Raw genomic sequence first — 24,026 nt, forward strand, 5'->3', positions numbered from 1 at the left:
TGTTGGCCAGGCTGGTCTCAAACTCCTGGCCTCATGTGATCTGTCCATCTCAGCCTCCCAAAGTGCTAGGATTACAGGCATGAGCCACCATGCCCGGCCTCTACCATAATTCTTTTTTTTTTTTTTTTGGGGGGGAACGAAGTTTCACTCTTGTTGCCTAGGCTGGAGCGCAATGGCGCGATCTCAGCTTACTGCAACCTCTGCCTCCTCCCGGGTTCAAGCGATTCTCCTGCCTCAGCCTCCTGAGTAGCTGGGATTACAGGCACCCGCCACCACGCCCGGCTAATTTTTGTATATTTAGTAGAGACAGGGTTTCGCCATGTTGACCACGCTGGTCTTGAACTTCTGACTTCAGGTGATCCACCCGCCTTGGCCTCCCAAAGTGCTGGGATTACAGGCATGAGCCACTGCGGCCAGCTGCTAATTTTATTTTAATTTTTATTATTTTTGAGATGGAGTTTTACTCTGCTGCCCAAGCTGGAATGCAGTAGTACAATCACGGCCACTGTGATCATGGTGCACCTTCAACCTCCTGGGCTCAAGTGATACTCTCACCTCAGCCTCCCCAGTAGCTAGGACTACAGGTTTGTGCCACCATGGCAGCTAATTTTTCTGCTTTTTTGTAGAGACGGGGTTTTACCATGTTGTCTAGGCTGGTCTAAAACTCCTGGGCTCAAACCATCTACCTGACTTGTCCTCCCAAAGTGCTGGAACTACACGTGAGCCACCACGCCCAGCCTATGTTTGTTTTAAAGAAGATAAAAATTGAGGCACAGAAAAGTCAACTAACTTGTACAGTTACAATTAGTAGAATCCAGATGCAATACAATCTCCTTAAATTCATCACTTACTGCCTTAATTATTACTCTCAACCATACTTTCTCACAACTGTTAAGATATTTATAAAATGGACTAAAATCCATCTAAAAATGTTAAAACACTAACCCTAAACATAGGAAAATCTACAAAACCATTATAAGAAACTCCAAAACATGTGCTCTAATAACTTGTCATTTACCACCCACAAAAACTATCTTTTGGGAGGATCAATTCATATTTAAAGAGGAAGGATATGTTTTGTGTCTGTATAGTTCCTGTAAAACTCCAAGTAAGTGACACATTCTCTACTCTCTTGGGCATAATCCACCAAAAAGGCAAAGAAAGAAAGTTTTTAAATGAAAAAAGAAAAACACCAATAAACTTGGTATGTGGGCAAAGTCATTAGCTTACTGCCACATAAAGTAATGACACCAGTTTTTATAATTCACTTGATTTTTAGAGGCACTCCCAAAATAATTGTCTGTATCTGCCTCAAAGTCAAAGGACATACAACCACAAATGCAACATGTAACAAATTTAAACAGTACAACTGCCCCAAGAACACCATCTCTAGATGATGTTACCTTACCAGTTTCTTTTTCTTTTTTCGAGAAAGAGTCTTGCTCTGTCGGAGTGCAGTGGCACGACCCTGGCTCACTGCAATCTCTACCTCCTGGTTTCAAGCGATTCACCTGCCTCAGTCTCCCAAGTAGCTGGGACTACAGGTGCGTGCCACCATGCCTGGCTAATTTTTTTACTTTTAGTAGACACGGGGTTTCGTCACGTTGGCCTGGCTGGTCTCAAACCCCTGACTTAAGGTGATCCACTTGCCTGAGACTCCCAAAGTGCTGGGATTACAGACGTGAGCCACCGCACCCAGCCCACCAGTTTCCTTTTCTACTGGACTCTCCTCCCTATAAATTTCCAAATGTTAATGACACTCAGAAAATTCCTTTGTAGGCCAGGCACAGTGGCTCACACCTGTAATCCCGGCACTTCAGGAGGCTGAGGAGAGCGGATCACAAGTCAGGAGACTGAGACCATCCTGGGAAACATGGTGAAACCCCATCTCTACTAAAAATACAAAAATTAGCTGGGCATAGTGGTATGTGCCTGTAATCCCAGCTACTTGGGAGGCTGAGGCAGGAGAATCTCTTGAATCAGGGAGTCAGCAGTTACACTGAGCCGAGATCGAGCCACTGCATTCCAGCCTGGTGACAGAGCGAGACTCCGTCTCAAAAAAAAAAAGAAATTCCTTTGTAAAAGTAGTGTTCCATAAAGAAAAATCTGAAGTTACTTTTATAGTAACGAAACACATGAATATCAACTCTCTTTTGGGGTCCTGATAATGATAGAAGAAATACTTCAAATATTAAGTAAAAAGCTACTAATTTAATTTTGAAAATGCTACCATAGGCTGGGCGCAGCTCATGCCTGTAATCTCAGCTCTTTGGGAGGTCGAGGCAGATGGATCACCTGAGGTCAGGAGTTCGAGACCAGCCTAACCAACATGGCAAAGCCCTGTCTCTACTAAAAATACAAAAATTAGCCGGGCGTGGTGGCATGCGCCTGCAGTCTCAGCTACTCAGGAGGCTGAGGCAGGAGAATCGCTGGAACGCGGGAGGCGAAGGGAACAGTGATCCGAGGTCTCACTACTGCACTCCAGCCTGGATAACAGAGTGAGACTCCATCTCAAAAAGAAAAAAAAAAATCACAAAACAGGAGATGCTGGCTTAACACAAGAACGCTAACCCTGAGAGTCATCCCATAAAGCAACTGCTTTGGCCAAGCGCAGTGGCTTATGCCTGTAATCCCAGCACTTTGGGAGGCCGAGGTTGGTGGATCACAAGGTCAGGAGACCTAAACCATCCTGGCCAACATGGTGAAACCCCATCTCTACTAGAAATACAAAAATTAGCTGGGTGTGGCGGTGTGTGCCTGTAATCCCAGCTACTCAAGAGGCTGAGGCAGGAGAATCTCTTGAACCTGGGAGGCAGAGGTTGCAGTGAGCCGAGATCGCGCCACTGTACTCCAGCCTCGCGACAGAGCTAGACTCCATCTTAAAAAAAAAAAAGGAACTGCCTACTCTAACATTAAGCTCCGCCTAGTGCCAAGTATTAAAGGGAAGGCTAGAATGCTATTATACAAAAGAGGTCAGTGACAGGCCACTCTAGGTGACTGACACATAAGGCACCTTCCACATTATACTGGAACAACCATCAGACTTACCTGTGTTTTCGCAGATATGTTTCTAGTGTTTCTAAAAGACAACTCGAGTCAATTAAAACTACTTCATCCCTGCATTCCTGTGACATTAGTTCCCATACATCCATCCAACAACCTCTGTAGAAAGAACAAATATTAGTGGAAAGGGAGAATACAAAAGGGTAAAACATTAAAAAAACAAAAAACAGATTAAAGTATTGCTTGATTTTACCTGGCTGTTCCCTGGAAAGGTCCATAATAGAAAATGATCCTATACTTGCTGTCCTTCCTGTGGTCTTCACTATTTCTCTTATCTGTACTTAACTTCTCTGAACTGACACTGCTACTGCTCCCTTCACTGTAGTATAGTATAGTACAAAGCTTAGTGACACTGAGATAATCTGAAGAAATAATTTCTATAGTCTAAATTAAAATCATGAACACTTTAATGATTAAGATATTAGAACATGTTTACAAATTATATGATTACATACTCATTTTCTATTAATATAACGTTCATTTAAATGTGTGCTCATATCTTTATATAAAAACTTCTGCTTGACTATCAAGTTTATCTGATACAATTTAACATTTGTAGTTATGAAGACAGCAACTGGTTAATAAACTAAGTATTCTATGAGCAAATATAGTTGGAATGTTCTAAAGTCAAAATGACCAAAAAAATTATCAAGTATTTTCCCTTATAAACACAGACCAATCTTCCACAAATTGAAAATTCTAAGAAGTTTTGATCTACTTAATGAGATCATCATCAAGTAATTTTTTTTTTTACTTTTATTTTGTAGAGACAAGATCTCTACTATGTTGCCCAGGCTGGTCTCAAACCCCTGACCTCAAGCCATTCTCCCACCTCAGCCTCCCAAAGCACTGGGATTACAGGTGTGAGCCATCATGCCCAGCTCAATTTTTTTTTTGTAATCACTCCTTTTTAAAAGCTAAACCATGGTAACAAAACTATTATCTACCTTCACATGTACAAGTAGCTGGGAAGGTCATAGATTAATTACAGTGAATAAGTTTTACATTTACTAAAAGATAGTACACTAACACGAACACTTTATACAGCCTAAATTAATGAGAACTATGTGGTAATTTTTTTTTTGAGACAGACTCTCACTCTATCACTCAGGCTGGAATGCAGTGGCGTGATCTTGGCTCAGTGCAACCCCACCCCTGCAGGGGCTCAAGTGATCCTCCTACCTCAGCCTCCCGAATAGCTAGGACCATAGGCGTGTACCACCACACCCGGTTATTATTATTATTATTATTTTTTTTTGTATTTTTTAAGTAGAGACAGCAGGGTCTTGTCATGTTGCCCAGGCTGGTCTCCGACTCCTCAGCTCAAGCAATCCACCCACCTCGGCCTCCCAAAGGGCTGGGATTACAGGCGCGAGCCACCAAGCCCAGCCCTATACAATTTTTTTTAACAAACTTACTAAAAACTTCCCACTCTCCCTCCCCAACAGGGTTCAACTTCAGTATGAAAACTGCCACACATTTTGCTTTGTTGCAGCACATTTATTTTGGACCTGCATTCCAAGGGAAACGTGGGTTTACACTCCATTCAATCACAGCCTTCTTGATTTTTCATGATTCTGAACAACTGGCTCCTGTCTGTTCTTCTGCAGGTCTCAGTACAGTCCAAGGAATTCATTACACCTTGCACGCTAGAGACGGAAAAACCTCTGAACTTTTAACTTACTCTATGTAGCTAAATGGGTATTTCTCAACCCTCTGCCTAAAATATAAGTTATCCACACAACTCAGCCCTGTACTCCCTCTCACAAGGGCTCAGGCCAAAGTTTAGCTCCCCTTATTTGTGACAACAAAAACATCATCTGTTCCACTTTCCATGCTACATCCTTCTATTCTCAACTCTGATATTTCCTTTTTGAGACAGAGTCTCACTCTGTCACCTAAGCTGGAGTGCAGTGGTATGATCTCGGCTCACTGCAATCTCTGCCTCCCAGGTTCAAGCGATTCTCCTGCCTTAGCCTCCCAAGTAGCTGGGACTACAGGCGTGTGCTACCACACCTGGCTAATTTTTGTATTTTTAGTAGAGACGAGGTTTCACCATATTGGCCAGGCTGGTCGTGAACTCCTGACCTCATGATCTGCCTGCATCGGCCTCCCAAAGTGCTGGGATTACTAGTGTGAGCCACCGCCCCCAGCCCCTCTTTTATTAACTATACTTGATTAGTATAATGCATAATTTCCCAGAACTGAAAAACTCTCAAACTCAAGTTCTCATAATTGAGGGAAAGGTTCATAAAGAGAAATCAGAGCTGAAGAATGATTATTATATCATCAGAACGTGAAGGCATTTTTTTTTTTTAAAAAAAAAAAAGCTCTATAAAAAAAATCTGTATCTCAAATCAGGATTTTATTTATAAACATTCTAGACCTTATGCCTTCTATTATTCTTTTAAGATCAAACTTTCCAAAAAAATAACCTTTCCACTTTCTGGTTCTGCTCCCATACTCTCCATTCACAGCTTAATCCATGACAACCTTACATCGCATTCACTTTTCCATCACTGTAACCTGGATTCTGCTTCCACTCAATCACTAGCTCAGCTCATCAAGATCACCAATTATCTCACTGTTACTAAATCCAATGTCCACTTTTGGGTCCTTGATAACTTGGCAGCATTTAATACAGTTGATCAGACTTCCTTGGAACGCTTTTGTACCTTGGCTTCCTTCTATCTATCTGGCTACTCTTTCTCAGGTTTCTTTACTAATTTCTTTTTCTACCCATTAAATTCCTCAGAATTCTTTTACTCTCTTTCCCTTTAGGTGATCTTACATAACATTCTCTAAGATAAGCTACAGGCCTACAACTCCAGCCTAGATCTTTCTTTCAGATCTCAAACTTACTCCCAGACAGACAGTAACCTGGGTTTACTTGCATAGATGAGAGAATACTCTCAGAAAAGCTGACCTAGATTTCTATTTATTAGGCTAAAACCTAATCAACTGTATTATACTTTCTCTGCAAATAGACTAAACAAATTTAAAAAGCTGTGGGGGGGTGGGGATGTAGCAGTAGGAGCGGGAGTGGTATACTCCATACATAAAATGGAGAATCATAGTAGCATTTAATAGTGGTGACCATCCAAGGGAGAGGGAGCCTTGGCTAAGCATACTGTACTGCTTAGCCTGCTATTCTATGTGGCCTGTGGGAATAACTGAAGCTACCTTAGTCAAGAGACAGACACCACTTAAGATCAATTAAGTCCATTCACACTGTTTCCATACTCAGTAAACAGCCTTCTAAAACATGACTTCCCATGTAGTGGAACTGTAGCTAGAAGGGGATGTAAAATCTGTGGAGGTTTGTTTTGTTTCTTAAGCTGAAAGATAGAAAAACAGAGCTGAATGTAAATTCAACAAAAGTAGGTAACTGAATAAGCAAAGTGATTGAAAACAAAGAAGATGGAGTGCAGAGCAAGAGGGGAAGGACTGGTCTTTGAAGGAAGGCAGCAATGAGCACAGATGCATAAGATGCTGGGCTACTTGCTTCTCAGTTCATCAACAAAGAATATGCTTAACAGAAAAAAAGTACCAGAACGCAAGCTCTTTACTGTATCATACTCTAGGCCTTCAGCCAACAGGTCATTCTCTAATGTGAAAAATTAGCCTGTACTCTGCATTTAGAGTCAGAAATTCTCTCAAGCTACTGACAAATCTGAGAAGGAAGAAGGAGTTGATGAAAAAATAAAAAATAAAAAATTTTTAAAAGATACTGACAAATCGGGCCAGGTGCGGTGGCTCACGCCTGTAATCCCAGCACTTTGGGAGGACAAGGCGGGTTGATCACCTGAGGTCAGGAGTTCGAGACCAGCCTGGCCAACCTGGTGAAACCCTGTGTCTACTAAAAATACAAAAATTAGCCGGGCATGGTGGCAGGTGCCTGTAATCCCAGCTACTCGGGAGGCTGAGGCAGGAGAATCACTTGAACCCAGGCGGCAGAGGTTGCAGTGAGCCGAGATCGCACCATTGCACTCTAACCTGGGTGACAGAGGAAATTCCATCTCAAAAAAAAAAAAAAAAAAAAAAGAACTTGAAAGAAAGAAAAAAAAGATACTGACAAATCAAGCAGCAAAATAACAACTGTCCTTAAGAAAACTTCTTTTCTTCAGGCCACAAGAATATAATGTGTGGTTCTTGTTTGGATCCTGATTCATACAAACCAACATTCAAAAAAACAAAACAAAACAAAAAAAAAACACAGAAACAGGTAAAATCTGAGTATGAACTGGGTATTCGATTGTTACACTTAATTTTGTTAGGTGTTATGATGGCAATGTGTGAAAAAAAATGTCCATATATTTAGAGATGCATGTGGAAGGATCCAACAGAGTAACACGAAGCCTGGGACTTGCTTTAAAATACAAAGAAAAAGGTGGATAAATGAAGCAAGTGTGGCAACTCTTGATTACCACTAAATCTTGGTAAAAGTGCATGGGAGGTTCAATCATTGTATTTTTTACTTTTCTATGTTTGACAATTTTACTAATAAAATTTATTTTATTTATTTATTTATTTATTTATTTATTTATTTATTTATTTCGAGACAAAGTCTCGCTCTTGTCGCCCAGGCTGGAGTGCAATGGTGCGATCTTGGCTCAATGCAACCTCCGCCTCCTGGATTCAAGTGATTCTCCTGCCTCAGCCTCCCAAGTAGCTAAGATTACAAGCACCTGCCACCACACCCGGCTAATTTTTGTATTTTTAGTAGAGACAGGGTTTCACCATGTTGGCCAGGCTGGTCTCGAACCCCCGACCTCAGAGAATCCACCCAACTTGGCCTCCCAAAGTGCTGGGATTACAGGCATGAGCCACCATGCCCAGCCTATTTTTTTTTTTTTTTTTGAGACAGATCCTTGCTCTGTCACCCAGGTGACACGATCTCAGCTCACTGCAACCACCAGCTCTCGGGTTCAAGCGATTCTCCTGCCTCAGCCTCCTGAGTAGCTGGGATCACAGGTGCGCGCCACCATGCCTGGCTAATTTTTGTATTTTTAGTAGAGACGAGATTTCCCCATGTTGGTCGGGCTGGTCTTGAACTCCTGACCTTCTGATCCACCCGTCTCAGCCTCCAAAAGTGCTGGGATTACAGGCGTGAGCCACCGCACCCGGCTGATAAAATGTTTTAAATATTTTTTGTTGCTCAGTACAGGGGAAAAAAACTTAATAGATTATTAACATACCACTGCCTGGTCATCCAAATCTTTGTGTCAGGGAGGAAAATGTCTATACAATAATGGTGTCAAAAAAAAAAAAAACAAAAAAAAATCAAAAAAAGGTGACAATGACACAAATGAGATATTTAAAAATTAACTTTTCAGAGGCCAGGTGCAGTGGCTCACGCCTATAATCCCAGCACTTTGGGAGACCAAGGCAGGCAGATCACTTGAGGCCAGGAGTTTGAGATCAGCCTGGGCAACATGGTGAAACTCCGTCTCTATTAAAAATCCAAAAAAATTAGCCAGGAGTGGTGGCGAACACCTGTAATCCCAGCTACTCAGGAGGCTGAGGCACAAGAATTGCTTGAACCCAAGAGGCGGAGGTTGCATGAGCTGAGATCGTATCACTGTGCTCCAGCCTGAGTGACAGAGCAAGACTGTGTCTCAAAAAAATAATTAAAAAATAAAATTTTAGTATAGTTTTTTAATATCCCATTCTCTCCAAAACTAAAGTCACGTCTTAGAAAGTCCCTTCACACTCTATGGCTTCGCCTCACCATCCCCACCTCCAGGCAATTTTGTAGGGGACAACTGTGGCACTCTGCTGGGAGAAAGTGAAAAAGCAGCCTTGGACACTATAGCACTTAACCAAGAAGAAAACTACAAATTATTATCAGGCAATATTTGCTTAAAAAATAAAATAGGCTGGGCGCGGTGGCTCACGCCTGTAATCTCAGCACTTTGGGAGGCCGAGGCGGGCGGATCATGAGGTCAGGAGATCGAGACCATCCTGGCTAACACGGTGAAACCGCGTCTCTACCAAAAACACAAAGAATCAGCCGGGCTTGGTGGCACACGCCTGTAGTCCCAACTACTCGGGAGGCTGGGGCAGGAGAATAGCTTGAACCCAGGGGGCAGAGGTCACGCCACTGCACTCCAGCCTGGGTGACAGAGGAGACTCCATCTCAAAAAATAATAATAAATATAGAAAACTACAAATTAGTTACATAAATACACATTGTCATAATATTGTCATAACTACTTTTTTTAAGACCTTGGTAAATTACAGCTAGAGACAAGAAAGATAAATAATGTATACATTATGACTATTCTGTAAATCAAATAATGATTACCACTACTTTGAAAACGTTAATATTAGCTGCATACATTTCCATAAAGACTTCAACCGGCCGAGTGTGGGGCCTCACACCTGTAATCCCAGCACTTTGGAGGCTGAGGGGGGCGATCACCTGAGGTCAGGAATCCGAGACCAGCCTGGCCAATAGGGTGAAACCCCATCTCTACTAAAAATACAAAAATTAGCCAGGTGTGGTGGCACGCACCTGTAGTCCCGGCTACTCAGGAAGCTGAGGCAGGAGTATCATTTGAACCAGGGAGGTGGAGGTTGCAGTGAGCCGAGATTGCATCACTGCGCTCCAGCCTGGGAAACAGAGGGAGACTCCATCTCAAAAAAAGAAAAAAAAAAAAGACTTCAACCTCCCTCCACTAAAACATATTTAACATAAAAAAAAAATTTTTAATCAGATCTACACTGAGACTTTATATATATCAAGGCAAAATGGCCAACATAACAAGAGGATCTATTTATTTTGACCTATGTCATAGAGTATAACCAATTAATGAATTAAAGCAAACAGTGGGTTTATTTCTTTTACTAAATATGATCAAATATACAATCTTAACAATGACAAAGCCTCTTGGTATTCGATTCTACTTACCCCAAAGGTTTTGGCTTGTGCGTATCTAAGGAGTGCAACTGACATCTCTTATTCTTCTTACTTTTTGGAATAGCATCTATCATGTCATTTAGTTTGGACCTAATTAAAAATAAAACATATTAAGAGTTTAATTCATTTTACTTTCAAATTTTAAAATCTATTTACTGTCTTTGAGAGAGAAGTCTCAAAACAAAAAAAAAAACCCACTTTTCTCTATCCCCACTGTATCGAGCAGTGTGCCTGGCACTCACGTATTTCAACATTGACTGCTACCTGACTCTCAGCCATCTTCCCTTGCCCAGCCAGTATGTAAATACGCCAGTTGCAGAAGCACACACCTGTAGTCCCAGCTATTTGGGAGGCCGAGGTGAAAGGATCACTTAAGCCCAAGGGTTTGAGGCCAGCCAGGGCAACAGAGTGAGACCCCATGTCTTTAAAAAATATATAAAAACCTCACAAAACATTATGTAAACACAATACATCCTTGAAGAGGAGTCAACAGAAATTTTATGCAAATATAGAATATACACTACTACTATCCGCACCCTCCATCCAACCAATGAGCAAAGGTTGTCAATTCTACCTTTTAAATATTATCTAGAATCAGGCCTGGTGCAGTAGCTCATGCCTATAATCCCAGCACTTTGGAAGGCTGAGGTAAGAGGATCAATTGAGGCCAAGAGTTCAAAGCCAGCCTGGGTAACATAGCAAAATTTTCATCTCTACAGAAAATTTTAAAGTGAGGCCAGGCATGGTGGCTCATACCTGTAATCCCAGCACTTTGGGAGACTGAGGCCAGGAGTTAGAGACCAGCCTGGCCAACATGGAGAAACCCTATTTCTACTAAAAAAAAATACAACAATTAGACAGGTGTGGTGGTCCACGCCTGTAATCCCAGCTACTTGGGAGGCTGAGGCACAAGAATCACTTGAATCTGGGAGGTGGAAGTAGCAATGAGCCAAGATTGCACCACTGCACTCCAGCTTGACACAGAGTGAGACTTTGTCTCAAAAAAAAAAAAAAATTGAATAAAAGCTAAATAAAAATTAACCAATCTAGAATCAGATCACTTCTTATCACCTCTACCATTATCGTCCCTGTCCAACCCACCAATCTCTAGCTTAGTCAACTGCAATAGCTGGCCTCCTAAATGGTCTCCTTGCTGCACCTTCTGCCCTTTACATTCCAGGCCTCACTCAGCAGCTACAGTGATGCTTTTAAAACATGTATCAGATTACATTATTCCTCTGTTCAAAAACACTCCGAGGCTTATTTTCCCAAGCCCAGGCACAGTAAATATCAAAAGTCCCTACCACCATCTTTAAATAGGAAAGCCTCGGGTTTACTTTTCAGACCTCTTCTTCTTTTCCTATTTATATTCACTAAATGAGACAAATTTACAGCTCTAACCCAGACCTCTCTGAATTCTATTTGGATGTCTAATCGCTATCTCAAACTTAGCACACCCAAAGATGAGCTCTGTTACATTTCTCCTCAGTCTTGTCCATCTCGGTAAATGGCAACCATTTGTCCTTTTTTTTTTGAGACGGAATCTCGCTCTGTTGCCCACGCTGGACTGCAGTGGCACGATCTTGCCTCACTGCAACCTCCGCCTCCCGGGTTCAAGCGATTCCCCTGTCTCAGCCTCCTGAGTAGCTGGGATTACAGGCGCCTGCCACCACGCCGGGCTAATTTTTGTATTTTTAGTAGAGATGGGGCTTCACCATGTTGGCCAAGCTGGTCTCAGACTCCTGACCTCTGGTGATCCACCCTCACCGACCTCCCAAAGTGCTGGGATTACAGGTGTGAGCAACCACGCAAGGCCTGTTGTCCATTCTTTACATCACAAATCTGAGAATCATCTTTGATGGCCTCCCTCACAACCGATCTATCCAAAAAATCCCATTGGCTCATTCCTCAAAATATACCCAGGATCCTTTATAACCATTTTTCACTACCTCCACAGCCATCATTCATTCTCAATACAGACGTCAAAGTAAACCAATTTTCATCAGACTATGCCACTCTTCTGCTCAAAACCTTCCCAAAGCTTCTCACCTCACTCAAGAGTAAAAACAAAAGACCTCAGCCAGGCACGGTGGCTCATGCCTATAATCCGAGCACTTTGGGAGGCCGAGGTGGGCAGATCGCCTGAGGTCAGGAGTTCAAGACCAACATGGCCAACATAGTGAAACCCTGTCTCTACTAAAAAATAAAAAAAAAAGCCAAGCGTGGTAGTGGGCACCTGTAATCCCAGCTACTTGGGAGGCTGAGGCAGGAGAATCGCTTGAACCCGGGAGGCAGTGGTTGCAGTGAGCCGAGATCGCGCCATTGCACTCCAGCCTGGGCAACAATAGCAAAACTCTGTCTGAAAAAAATAAAAATATGACTGGACCTTTTATTACCCTTTTTTGTTTTTGAAATGGAGCTTTACTCTTGTTGCCCAGGCTGGAGTGCAATGCGCGATCTCAGCTCACTGCAACTGCCGCCTCCCGGGTTCAAGAGATTCTCCTGCCTCAGCCTCCTGAGTAGCTGGGATTACAGGGATCCGCCACCACTCCTGGCTAATTTTCTGTATTTTTAGTAGAGACTCGGTTTCACCGTGTTGCCCAGGCTAGTCTTGAACTGCTGAGCTCAGGCAATCCTACTGCCTCGGCCTCCCAAAGTGTTGGGATTACAGGCGTGAGCCACCGCGCCCAGCCACTCTTCCTTTTTTCTTTTTGAAATGGAGTCTCGCTCTGTCGCCCTGGCTGGACTGCAGTGGCGTGATCTCAGCTCACTGCAACCTCTGCCTCCTGGGTTCAAGTGATTCTCCTGCCTCAGCCTCCTGAATAGCTGTGATTACAGCCACGCGCCACCATGCCCAGCTAATTTTTGTATTTTTAGTAGAGACGGGGTTTCACCACGTTGGTCAGGCTGGTCTCGAACTCCAGACCTCGTGATCTGCCTGCCTTGGCCTCCGAAAGTGCTGGGATTACAGGTGTGAGCCACAGCGCCCAGCCTTATTACTCTGCTGACCCCATCTTTGATTACTGTTCCCTTCATTCATCTGGCTCCAGCCACAAGGGCTTCCTTACTATTCCTCAAACATGCCAATAAAACCCCAACCTCAGAACCTTTACACTAGCTGTTCCTTCTCTGCCTTCCCCCAGTTTTCTACAAGATTCGCTTGCTCACTTCATTCAAATCTATATTCAATGTCATTTTATCAGGGAGGCCTTCTCTGACCACCCTCCACAATAATTCTTCCCCCGCTCCATTCTCTACCTCCCTTACTGATTTTTCTAACTTATCATCCCTGACAAATTGAATATTTGCTTACTGTCTGCCTCTCCCCACATGGAGAGCAGAAACTTTACATTCACTGGTACATACAACTTACTCAATAAAATTATTAAATTCGACTCAATCTTTCCATCAAGAAAATAAGCTGCCACTGTCACCAAGCTGTTTTAAATTTTAACAAACCCGTTTTCTCCTAATTGATTATACTTACCCATGTACATAAAATAATGTATAAAGCTTCTTTGCATCAGTCATGCAGCTTCTAGTTACAGACAGGACTCCCTTGGGCCCTACTGTTAGGGGTTCAAGAGCAGGATTTCCAGACTCTACAAGCTGGGCAAAGAGGCGCTCCACACTGCGACGACAACCAACACATGGGACAAGCTGAGAAAGTGCACTCAGGACTTCGCGTGATGTCACCACCATGGCAATACTTAGATCCTGTTGCTTAAGCATACCATGTCGCTGAAAGAGGGAAAGAAAATGAAGGAGTGTCCTTTAAAAAGACGTAAAATTATACTTTCACTACTACTGGTTCCTATCCTTGTGCAGTAAGTACAACCTGGCCAGGGTTTACCAGCTCTACCTGCAACTGAGTCAGAAAGGCAAAGTAGTCAGCCTTGTCCATGCCGTACGGAATTTGCGCCACAAACCCCCTTGCTCTAGAATCTAGGGTATATAAACAACTCTGCTTAGTATGCCAAAAAGCAGTCCTGCATCTGGAAATGTAGGGCTGGTTCAGTGAGTATTAGGCCAGTCCTCTCACACACACAAAAAAAGCACAACACAGCTGTACCTTTTTTTTTAGTTTGTTTGTTTTTGTTTTTTGAGATGGAATCTCGCTCTCTCGCCAGGCTGGAGTGCAGTAGCACAATCTCAGCTCACTGCAACCTCTGCCTCCTGGGTTCAAGCGATTCTCCTGCCTCAGCCTCCCGAGTAGCTGGGACTACAGGTGTGCCCACCACGCCCAGCTAATTTTAGTATTTTTAGTAGAGATGGGGTTTCACCATGTTGGTAAGGATGGTCTTGATCTCTTGACCTTGTGATCCACCCGCCTCAGCCTCCCAAAGTGCTGGGATTACAGGCGTGAGCCACCACGCCTGGCCAGTTTTTTTTTGTTTTGTTTTTACAACTTTTAACAACACACTTACTATCACTATGTTTAGCTACAGGAGTCAAGTTAGGATGGTAATCATGTGGAGCAGCAATTCCCAATCCAGAGGCATGAACAGATGTATTATGAATTAGTGGGAGAAAACATGGCCTATCTTCCTTATGCAGGGAAGTGAGTAACTAGCATGCTGCTGCTTATGAATTGTATCTGCTGGTTATGACAAGGTAGAAAAATAACTGACAGCTACTGTTGCAGAGAAATGAGCAAACTCTAGTAAGTAACTTCTACCTGATGGAGTTATAGTTAACTGCAGTTAACACTTTCAGATTTACCAAAAACAGATAGGAAAGTAGGATAATTCCCAAGAAGCATTTTCTCACATTTACCATTACCCTTCCATTCAAAGTTTTCTCTAAAAGTAGAAATAAGAGCCCTGAAGTAAACTAACAAGTCATCTTCCAATATCTTAATTACAGTCAGCCCTCCATATCCATGGGTTCTACATCTGTGAATTTAACCAACCAAGAATTGAAAATATTTGACGGGAAATACTAAACACGTACAGACTTTTCTTCCTTGTCATTATTCCCTAAAGATGCAGTATAACTACTATTTACACAGCATTTACATTGTATTAGGTACTATTAGGAATCTAAATATGCTTTAAAGTATATGGGAGGATGTGCAGAGGTTACATGCAAATATACATCTTATTTTTTCTGAGACAAGGTCTCACTCTATTGCCCAGGCTGGAGTGCAGTGATGCGATCTCAGCTGACTACAACCTCTGCCTCCTGGGCTCAAGAGATCCTCCCACCTGAGCCTACGGAGTAGCTGGGACCCCAGGCACATGCCGCCATGTCTGCCCAACTTTTTTGTATTTTCTGTAGAAACAGGGTTTTACCATGTTGCCCAGGCTGGTCTCCAACTACTGAACTCAAGCGATCCACCTGCCTTGGCCTCCCAAAGTGCTGGGATTACAGGCATGAGCCACCATGCCTAGTCCTTACTACACCATTTTCTATAAGCATTGTGGATTTTGGTTTGCATAGGGATCCTTGAACTATCCCCCACGGACACTGAGGGACCACTGTATATTGCATTTAAGCATATTTATAAAGTACTATATTTCTCAGGAATTAAACATCAGAAAGTTCATAATATAGGATTATTTTGTCTGAAGAAAACAATTACTACAGCAGAAAACCAACAAGTTTTTAACGAAAAATTATATACCTTATCTTTTAAAAACCAGGAAAGATGGCCTGGTTTTAAAATTAAAGTCTTATGGACATGTAAAATATTAACACACCACCACCAATTCTTTTTCACATGGCAATTACATAAATCAGGTAAATAACTAGGCATGCTTACTACAGCAATGGTGAAAGAGCAATTTCAATGCAATATTAAGACCTAGAGAATCCTATATAAAATTAATACAGCTAAATTTTAAATGAGTCTTTAAAATACACATACACCATTGAAAACACTGATTGAAAAAACTATTACCTGAATGAACTGCTTTAGCTGTGCACCATTATTCTGATGTCCATCGAGATTTAACACATTGTCAGGAAATTCCATCACCATCTTAAAATGCAAACAGAACAGAAATCAATTATTTTATCCCTCTGAGAACAGGATACAGCCTACAAACTCCAGAAATAGACCCGTGAAAGCCAGATTTGCACCCATCCCTAGCCCTCCAAAAATTTTTGTTAAATCCAAGTACATGGCCCGGTGCGGTGGCTCGCACCTATAATCCCAGCACTTTGGGAGGCCGGTGGGGTGGGGGCGCGGCGGATCACCTGAGGTCGGGAGCTTGAGACCAGCCTGACCAACACGGAAAAACCCCGTCTCTACTAAATATAGAAAATTAGCCGGGTTTGGTGGTGCATGCCTATAATCCTAGCTACTTGGGAGGCTGAGCCAGGAGAACCGCTTGAACCTGGGAGGCGGAGGCTGCAGCGAGCCAAAATCGCACCGCTGCACTCCAGCCTGGACAAGAGTGAAACTCTGTCACCAAAAAAAAAAAAAAAAAAAAAAAAAATTCAAGTACACAAGACAGGTTTCCTTTTTTTTTTTTGAGACGGAGTCTTGCTCTGTCACCTAGGCTGGAGTGCAGTGGCATGATTTCAGCTCATCACAACCTCCACCTCCTGGGTTCAAGCAATTCTCCTGCCTCAGCCTCCTGAGTAGCTGGAATTACAGGAACCCACCACCATGCCCAGCTAATTTTTGTATTTTTAGTAGAGATGGGGTTTCACCATGTTGGCCAGGCTGGTCTCGAACCCCTGACCTCAGCCTCCCAAAGTACTGGGATTACAGGCATGAGCCACTGTGCCTGGCCAGAACAGTGCCTACCTGGCACATAGTAAATGTTTGCTCTAATTATGAACAAAAAGGGCACATTGATATACTTATTCAATTATCAAAATTCACTACCATAGGAAGGCATATGAAATTTAAGGAGGCTTCAGTATGTCACATAATGGGAATGTGTAATTAGTACATTTTACTGATCTGTTGTCACACCAGAGATTTTAAGTAGTACCATAGTTATGTATCACTACAAGCCATTTTTACTATAAGATGTCATCAAATTAAAGCAGCATCCTGATTTCAGGTATTAAAATGTGGGGGAAAAAGATATGCCTTCAAAACAATGAAAGTAACACATGTATACCTTAACTAAAACATTGTTAAAGATCAAACATATTGTACTAGGACAAACTGTTTCCACATTTCCACATAACAAGGACCACAAACTCCTGCAAAACCAAAGAGTGAAGTCAAGACAAAAACACCCATTTAAGGCAAAAACAAAATATCCCTACCCAGTTGAATGTGATCTTAAAAAGATCACTCTCTTCCCTAACCAGCACCAAAGATCTGCTTCTTTAATGGATGTAACCATTCCTTTCCTTCCATATTGGAGAAATTTAAAACATGCTTGTTCTAACAACAAAATGAGGCCTCATTAACAGCTAAGTCAAACGTAAGCAATAGATTTAACAGTTTTTCTTGATTTGATAACGGAGGAATATGAGATATATGAAGTAGAGAGACAAATAGATACTAAAGGATGGACTATGATGTAAATACTAACGTAATCCAGACTGCATGTACAACACAATTCAAATTTTCAGTGTGTATACTTTATCTTTCAAAAAAAAGAAAACATATTAGATGTGGCTATCTCTAGGTAGTAAGACAACTTTTTCTGTATGTGTTCCTATATTTCCCAAATGTATTACAATGCATATATACTATATATTATGGGAGGGGAAGAGTTAATGCTCCTTGCTTCCAATTCTATATTCACTATACCACGTTTAGAGACATGCTTCCATTTCAATAGCTTTTTTTTTTTTTTTTTTTTGAGACAGAGTCTTGTTCTGTCACCCAGGCTGGAGTGCAGTGGTGCAATCTCGGCTCACTGCAACCTCCGCCTCCCAGGTTCAAGCAATTCTCCTGCCTCAGCCTCCTGAGTAGCTGGGATTACAGGCACCTGCCACCAAACATGCTTAATTTTTTGTATTTTTAGTAGAAACAGGGTTTTGCCATGTTGCCGAGGCTGGTTTCAAACTCCCGAGCTCAGGCAATCTGCCTGCCTCGGCCTCCCAAAGTGCTGGGATTACAGGCATGAGTCACCACGCCTGACCCATTTCAATAGCTTTTACCATTCTGAAAGTTTTTTCTTCCATACATACAGAGGAAATGTCTAAAAGTCAATTATCTAATTTTCAGGTTTATCAACCCTGACATCTTGTTTCTAGTTTTCCTTCTCAGTCTTCTTATTAATACCTCTAAAGGGGGGTAGCAATAAGTAATAATAAAGACACTTCATATGTATTAGACATTGTTATAAGCACTTTCATACATTAACTTTATCAACAGTACAAAGCAAAACTGAAGTCAATGGTCTATATTAATGCTGTAGCTATAAATGATCTGGTGAGGATGACTGAAATGAGCAAAATATCTAATGATCCATACCGCCTATTGTATTTATTCTAATTAACATGGTCTATTCAAATTTAAAAAAATAATAATAATCCTGGTATTGGAAATCCTGGTCCAGAAAACTATTATAATAAAAGCATTAAAACAGTTAATAGTTCAATTAACTCATATTTTCTGGAATCATCAAAAGGTTTAAGACACACAAAAATTTAACTGTCAAGTCATTAAAAAGGTATAAACTTTTGGAACCATGTAACTCAACAGAATATTGCAGGTCACTCCAAACCTACCATTTAAGTAACTAATATCTTGATTTATATTTTCACTTGCTTGATACAAATATACACCATTTCACCACATACCAATAGCCGTAATAAAAAATGACAATTATCTATACTGTTTAAAGATCAAAGCTATCAATTTAAGAAACAAAGAATATTCCTTATTTAACCAAATCAAAATCTCTCCAGCCTGGTTCTTAGGCAAAATCCTAAATTCTGACTCAGTATGTATTTCTATTCTGATCAACTATTTTAAAAATTGAAACGGAGATCAAAGAACATATCTAATAATACTGAGACCTGCGAGCTGATTTGTAAAATTTTTTTCTTGAGAGAGGGTCTCAACTGTTGTTGCCTAGGCTGGAGTGCAGTAGCTCAATCTCGACTCACTGCAGCCTCTGCCTCCCAGGTTCAAGCAATTCTCCCAAGTAGCTGGGATTACAGGCGTACCACCATGCCCAGCTAATTTTTGTATTTTTAGTAGAGACAGGATTTCACCATGTTGGCCAGGCTGGTCCCGAACTCCTGACCTCAGGTGATCCACTCTCCAAGGCCTCCAAAAGTGCTGGGATTACAGGCGTGAGCCACTGCGCCCAGCCTAAAATATTTTAATTATATGGATAATACCTGATTTAGGAATTCTTTTTAAGAAGTCAATAAAGAAGCCGGTGGCTCACGCCCATAATCCCAGCACTTTGGGAGGCTGAGGCGGGCGGATCACCTGAGGTCGTGAGTTCGAGACCAGCCTGACCAACATGGAGAAACTCTGTCTGTACTAAAAATACAAAAAATTAGCCATAGTGGTACATGCCTGTAATCCTAGCTACTTGGGAGGCTGAGACAGGAGAATCACTTGAACCCGGAAGGCGGAGGTTGTGGTGAGCCGAGATTGTGCCATTGCACGCCAGCCTGGGTGACAAGAGCAAAACTCCGTCTCAAAAAAAAAAAAAAAAAGTCAATAAAGAACACGGTTATTTTTAAAAACAAATCTCGTTTCCATTCATTTCATTTTCACCTAATTAGTACCAAAAATACTAAGATCTAATCTATTTATCTTTCCTGGTTTCATCAGCTTGCATACTACTAAATTTTCTCTTGTATTTACTCACTACTCTGGCTGGAGACAATGCACTCAAACTAAATACTCTGTCCTCACCTTTCAAACACTTAGGACAATGGCTTTTTACCTTACTGTTTTCTGGCCCATCATTACATGCTGTTCAGTGTTTTAAGAGATGAAAATAAAAAGGGGAAGGCAAAGAGGCTAGTAGCACAACTTGTTCTTCATTCTTTAAAACCACTTCCTTAACTTAATCTTGAGATTCTAGGTTACCTAAAGGAAGACAGTCCTGTAAATTATTTCAGGTGTGGTTTTATAAAGGCATCATTAGCATTCAGCTTCATGAAGAGGTTCCCTACCCATAGCTAGCCACAAATACAACAAGTCATTGTGCTGCAATTACTGCTTTATAAAGTTTATTGAATCCATTACCCACTTTCACTCTTAAGTATCTGTTCTGGTTTCTTCTGACCACAAAAAAAACCTGTCTTCAGCGCATTCTCACAAGTTCTAACCAACAATATACTAAGTTTGCATTTATTAAAATCACTGTCATTTCGGTTTTACTCCACACAGCTATTTGTAACATCTATCACCCTCAGTAAAATTAACTGTTAAAAGTTGAAAGAAAACATTAAATGCTGAACTTTTAACAATTACAAAACATCTAATTCCCAAGTGGATACGCTACCATTTATTAAAGTGTAAGACATTAAGAACTCTTATCAGATTAATGCTGTACACGCAAACAAGAACAAAAAGAAAAAAAAAAAAAAACCCCAAACTCTTATCAGAGTAGTCTATTTAGATTGGTTTAAACTAGGAGAGTAAACTGCAATGCAGAAATGTAACAATCTGGCCAGGCGCAGTGGCTCACACCTGTAATCCCACCACTTTGGGAGGCCGAGGCAGGTGGATCCCTTGAGGTCAGGAGTTTGAGACCAGCCTGGCCAAAATGGTGAAGCCTGGTCTCTACTAAAAATACAAAAACTAGCCGGGCATGGTGGCGGGCGCCTGTAATCCCAGCTACTCAGGAGGTTGAGGCCCAAGAATCACCTGAACCTGGAAGGCGGAGGTTGCAGTGAGCCAAGATCACACCACTGCACTCCAGCCTAGGTGACACAGTGAGACTCCGTCTCAAAAAAAAAAAAGAAAAAAGAAAAAAAAAAGAAATATCACAGCAATCTGACAATATGTACCTGGAACTTTACAAAAGGTTCTTATCCTTTGATCCAACCAGTAATTCCACTTCCAAAAGCCTGAGAAAACATTTTAATGCAAAGATTTTTGCATTATTTATGTTCTTACAGTTTATTGATGGCAAAAACTAGAACAACCTCCATGTCCAACAGTGGAAAAATAATTACGGAATGTCATACAACAGAATATTACACAGCCATTAAAAATGTTTAAGAATGACAAGAAAAAATGTTTTCAAAATTACATTTAGTGAAACAAATAAGGACAAAAAATGTTACAGAAAACAATATATTAACTCTGTATCTATGTGTGTGTCTAGGACTGAAATTACACCAAATGCTGCTTATCCCTGAGAAGTATGATTAAGGGTAATTTATTTTGTAGTTATTTTTCAAGATTTTAGAATGAATATATATTTTGGCCGGGTGTGGTGGCTCACACCTGTAATCCCAGCACTTTGGGAGGCCGAGGCGGACAGATGACCTGAGGTCAGGAGTTTGAGACCAGCCTGGCCAACATAGGGAAACCCCATCTCTTCTAAAAATACAAAAAAATTAGCTGGGCGTGGTGACGCACACTTGTAATCCCAGCTACTCAGGAGGCTGAGGCAGGAGAATCACTTGAGCCCGACAGGCAGAGGTTGCAGTGAGCCAAGATCAGGCCACTGTACTCCAGCCTGGGCGACAGAGCGAGACTCTGTCTCAAAAAAAAAAAAAAAAAAAAAAAAAAATTTAATTCTTCAGACTTCTCTAAAATCAAATCTGTATTATATGTTATTTTATAATTGTAGTAACACTGAACAACATTTTAGCCAGAGTATAAAACTTTCTTAAATATTTCACCATTCCACCAACTTATAAGGGATTTTCTCAAATACACCTACATCAGCCCTATCCTATACTCAAGTGTTCAAACTCACTGAACTACCATGGGAATCTTCTAAACATGGATACAACATATCACATAAAAGAAGAGGCTATTTTTTTTTTTTTTGAAACAGAGTTTCACTTTGTCTCCCAGGCTGGAGTGCAGTGGCGCAATCTCGGCTCACTGCAACCTCCGCCTCTGGGGGTTCAATCAATTCTCTTGCCTCATCCTCATCAGTAGCTGGGTCTACAGGCGCACTCCACCACACCCACTGAATTTTTTGTATTTCAGTAGAGACAGGTTTTCACTACGTTGCCCAGGCTGGTCTCAAACTCCTGAGCTCAGGCAATCCGCCGGTCTCGGCCTCCCAAAGTGCTAGGATTACAGGCGTGAGCCACAGCGCTGGGCCTAAGGCTACCTTTTTTTTTTTTTTTTTTTTTGAGACAGAGTCTTGCTCTTGTTGCCCAGGCTGGAGTGCAGTGGTGCGATCTCGGCTCACCGCAACCTCCACCTCCCGGGTTCAAGGGATTCTCCTGCCTCAGCCTCCTGAGTAGCTGGGATTACAGGCGCCCACCACTATGCCTGGCTAATTTTTGTATTTTTAATAGAGACGGGGTTTTGCCATGTTGGCCAGGCTGGTCTCGAATTCCTGACCTCCAGTAATCCACCTGCCTCAGCCTCCCAAAGTGCTAGGATTACAAGCGTGAGCCACCAAACCCGGCCTAAGGCTACTTCTTTACATACAAGTTTGTTAATTTCATTTTACAAGTCCAAGTTACAACTGCCAGTTTAACTAGAGTTTCAGCATCCCAACTAAAATGATAAAGTCTGCAACTGCCTGTAAACATTGTAACTATATTGCAACATTTAGCTACTATCAAAATCCTAAGACTACTATTTGAAATAAGTTCAAACAATGTTTCCTCAGTGCATTACCTACAGACCCTAGGGACAAAGACAAAACCTAAGGTTAACTTCATGTATGCACTGCCATCTATCAAAGGAACAGTGCAGAGCATAAAACTCTGATAGGGGCATCTTCCTTCCCTCTTCCCTTTTCCCCTTCTCTCCCAACAGGTGTTTTGCTCTGCATTCTCCCTTTCAATAGTATTTGGCAGAATATCCTGAAAGAAACTTGTTTCCCTTGACAAGAATTTTCACTAACATTCTCACAGCATTCAATGACCGTGCAGAAGTTCCAACACAAATAAATGTCTCACTCATTCCTTTGTGATAAAAACCCATTCTGAAGCAAAGAAAAACTGCACCTTTTCCTAAATGTTATTTTGAGATATTTAAATTAAGTGAGCTTAAGTTTTATTTGCCTTAGTCACAAGTCCACAGTACAATTAAAGCAAAATTCAACCGCCAGATACAGTGCAAAGTAAGTTCCATACTAAACCACATTGCAAGGTTACATCTTTTTCAGTGGAAAATTTTGGAAAGTCACATCATTGTGGAGAGAATACAGTATAAAAGCACCTAAAAAGTTGGCCATTTTAAAGTGCTATATGACAGATGTATTAATGTGTTGCATTCACAAAGGTGGTTATGTGAATATACCAAGAACTAATGTCTTTTAAAGACTATTTATGTTGGTTTTCCCTATGTTTTGATATGCTTTCCTATGTTATGATTATTCATTAAATAATAATCTTATATCCAAACTCACTGAATTTTTTTTTTGAACTCCACAGCCATTGTGGGACAATAAACCTTAAAGGCTGATATCATAACTATATGCTTCAGAAAAGTGTTTATGTTGGCAGGGGAGAGAAGAAAGAAAATATCAACAAATGAATCCCTATCTGGAGTCCAAACCGAGAAATGCATTGTTTAATATGATCACAGTGCTAGTTTCAACTATTTAAAAATACAAGTCCATTATACTTCTAATGCAAAAAGTACAGAAATCATAATCAAGACACACAATTTCTAATGCATCAACACTATTTACTTTATGTCAGAACAAATCATTCTACCTTTTTTCATGAAAAATAAATGCACCTGAATAATCGTAGATGCTGTCACTGAAAAACTTCTAATAAATTAAGTCATTCAATAGCTCTTCTAATCCTTTTTAAAGTACTGCAGCTCAATCAAGTCTTAATTGAGACTGGCAAGCATAAAGGCATAGACTGGCATCTCTACAATGACTTGCATTTTACATAAAATTTGAAAAAAACTTCGGTAGATATTTGCAAAAAAAAAATATTGAGGAACAAAACTGATCAACTGCCTTTGATAGCAAAAGAATACTGATGAGATGAAGAG

At 41.2% G+C, this 24,026-nt stretch overlaps 1 protein-coding gene across 12 annotated transcripts in view; it reads right to left on the reverse strand.

Moving 5' to 3' along the window:
• The window catches only part of GGNBP2 (gametogenetin binding protein 2), a 141,419-nt gene that overhangs the window by 19,507 nt on the left and 97,886 nt on the right, over positions 1-24,026 (reverse strand). For 5 of the 12 annotated variants that reach the window (XM_054536783.2, XM_054536781.2, XM_054536780.2 and 2 more), the window contains 5 exons: positions 15,888-15,968; positions 13,473-13,726; positions 9,977-10,075; positions 3,257-3,382; positions 3,049-3,162 (listed from right to left, as the gene is read on the reverse strand). In XM_054536783.2, the coding sequence (XP_054392758.2) occupies positions 3,049-3,162; positions 3,257-3,382; positions 9,977-10,075; positions 13,473-13,726; positions 15,888-15,968 (674 nt within the window). Of the gene's footprint in view, positions 1-3,048; positions 3,163-3,256; positions 3,383-9,976; positions 10,076-13,472; positions 13,727-15,887; positions 15,969-24,026 lie in introns of those variants that run through there. The other 7 variants (XM_054536788.2, XM_054536787.2, XM_063718702.1 and 4 more) reach the window with 3 other exon arrangements.

The sequence above is a fragment of the Pongo abelii genome, chromosome 19, assembly GCF_028885655.2.
Source record: "Pongo abelii isolate AG06213 chromosome 19, NHGRI_mPonAbe1-v2.0_pri, whole genome shotgun sequence".
In the NCBI taxonomy this organism is placed as follows: Eukaryota; Metazoa; Chordata; class Mammalia; order Primates; family Hominidae; genus Pongo; species Pongo abelii.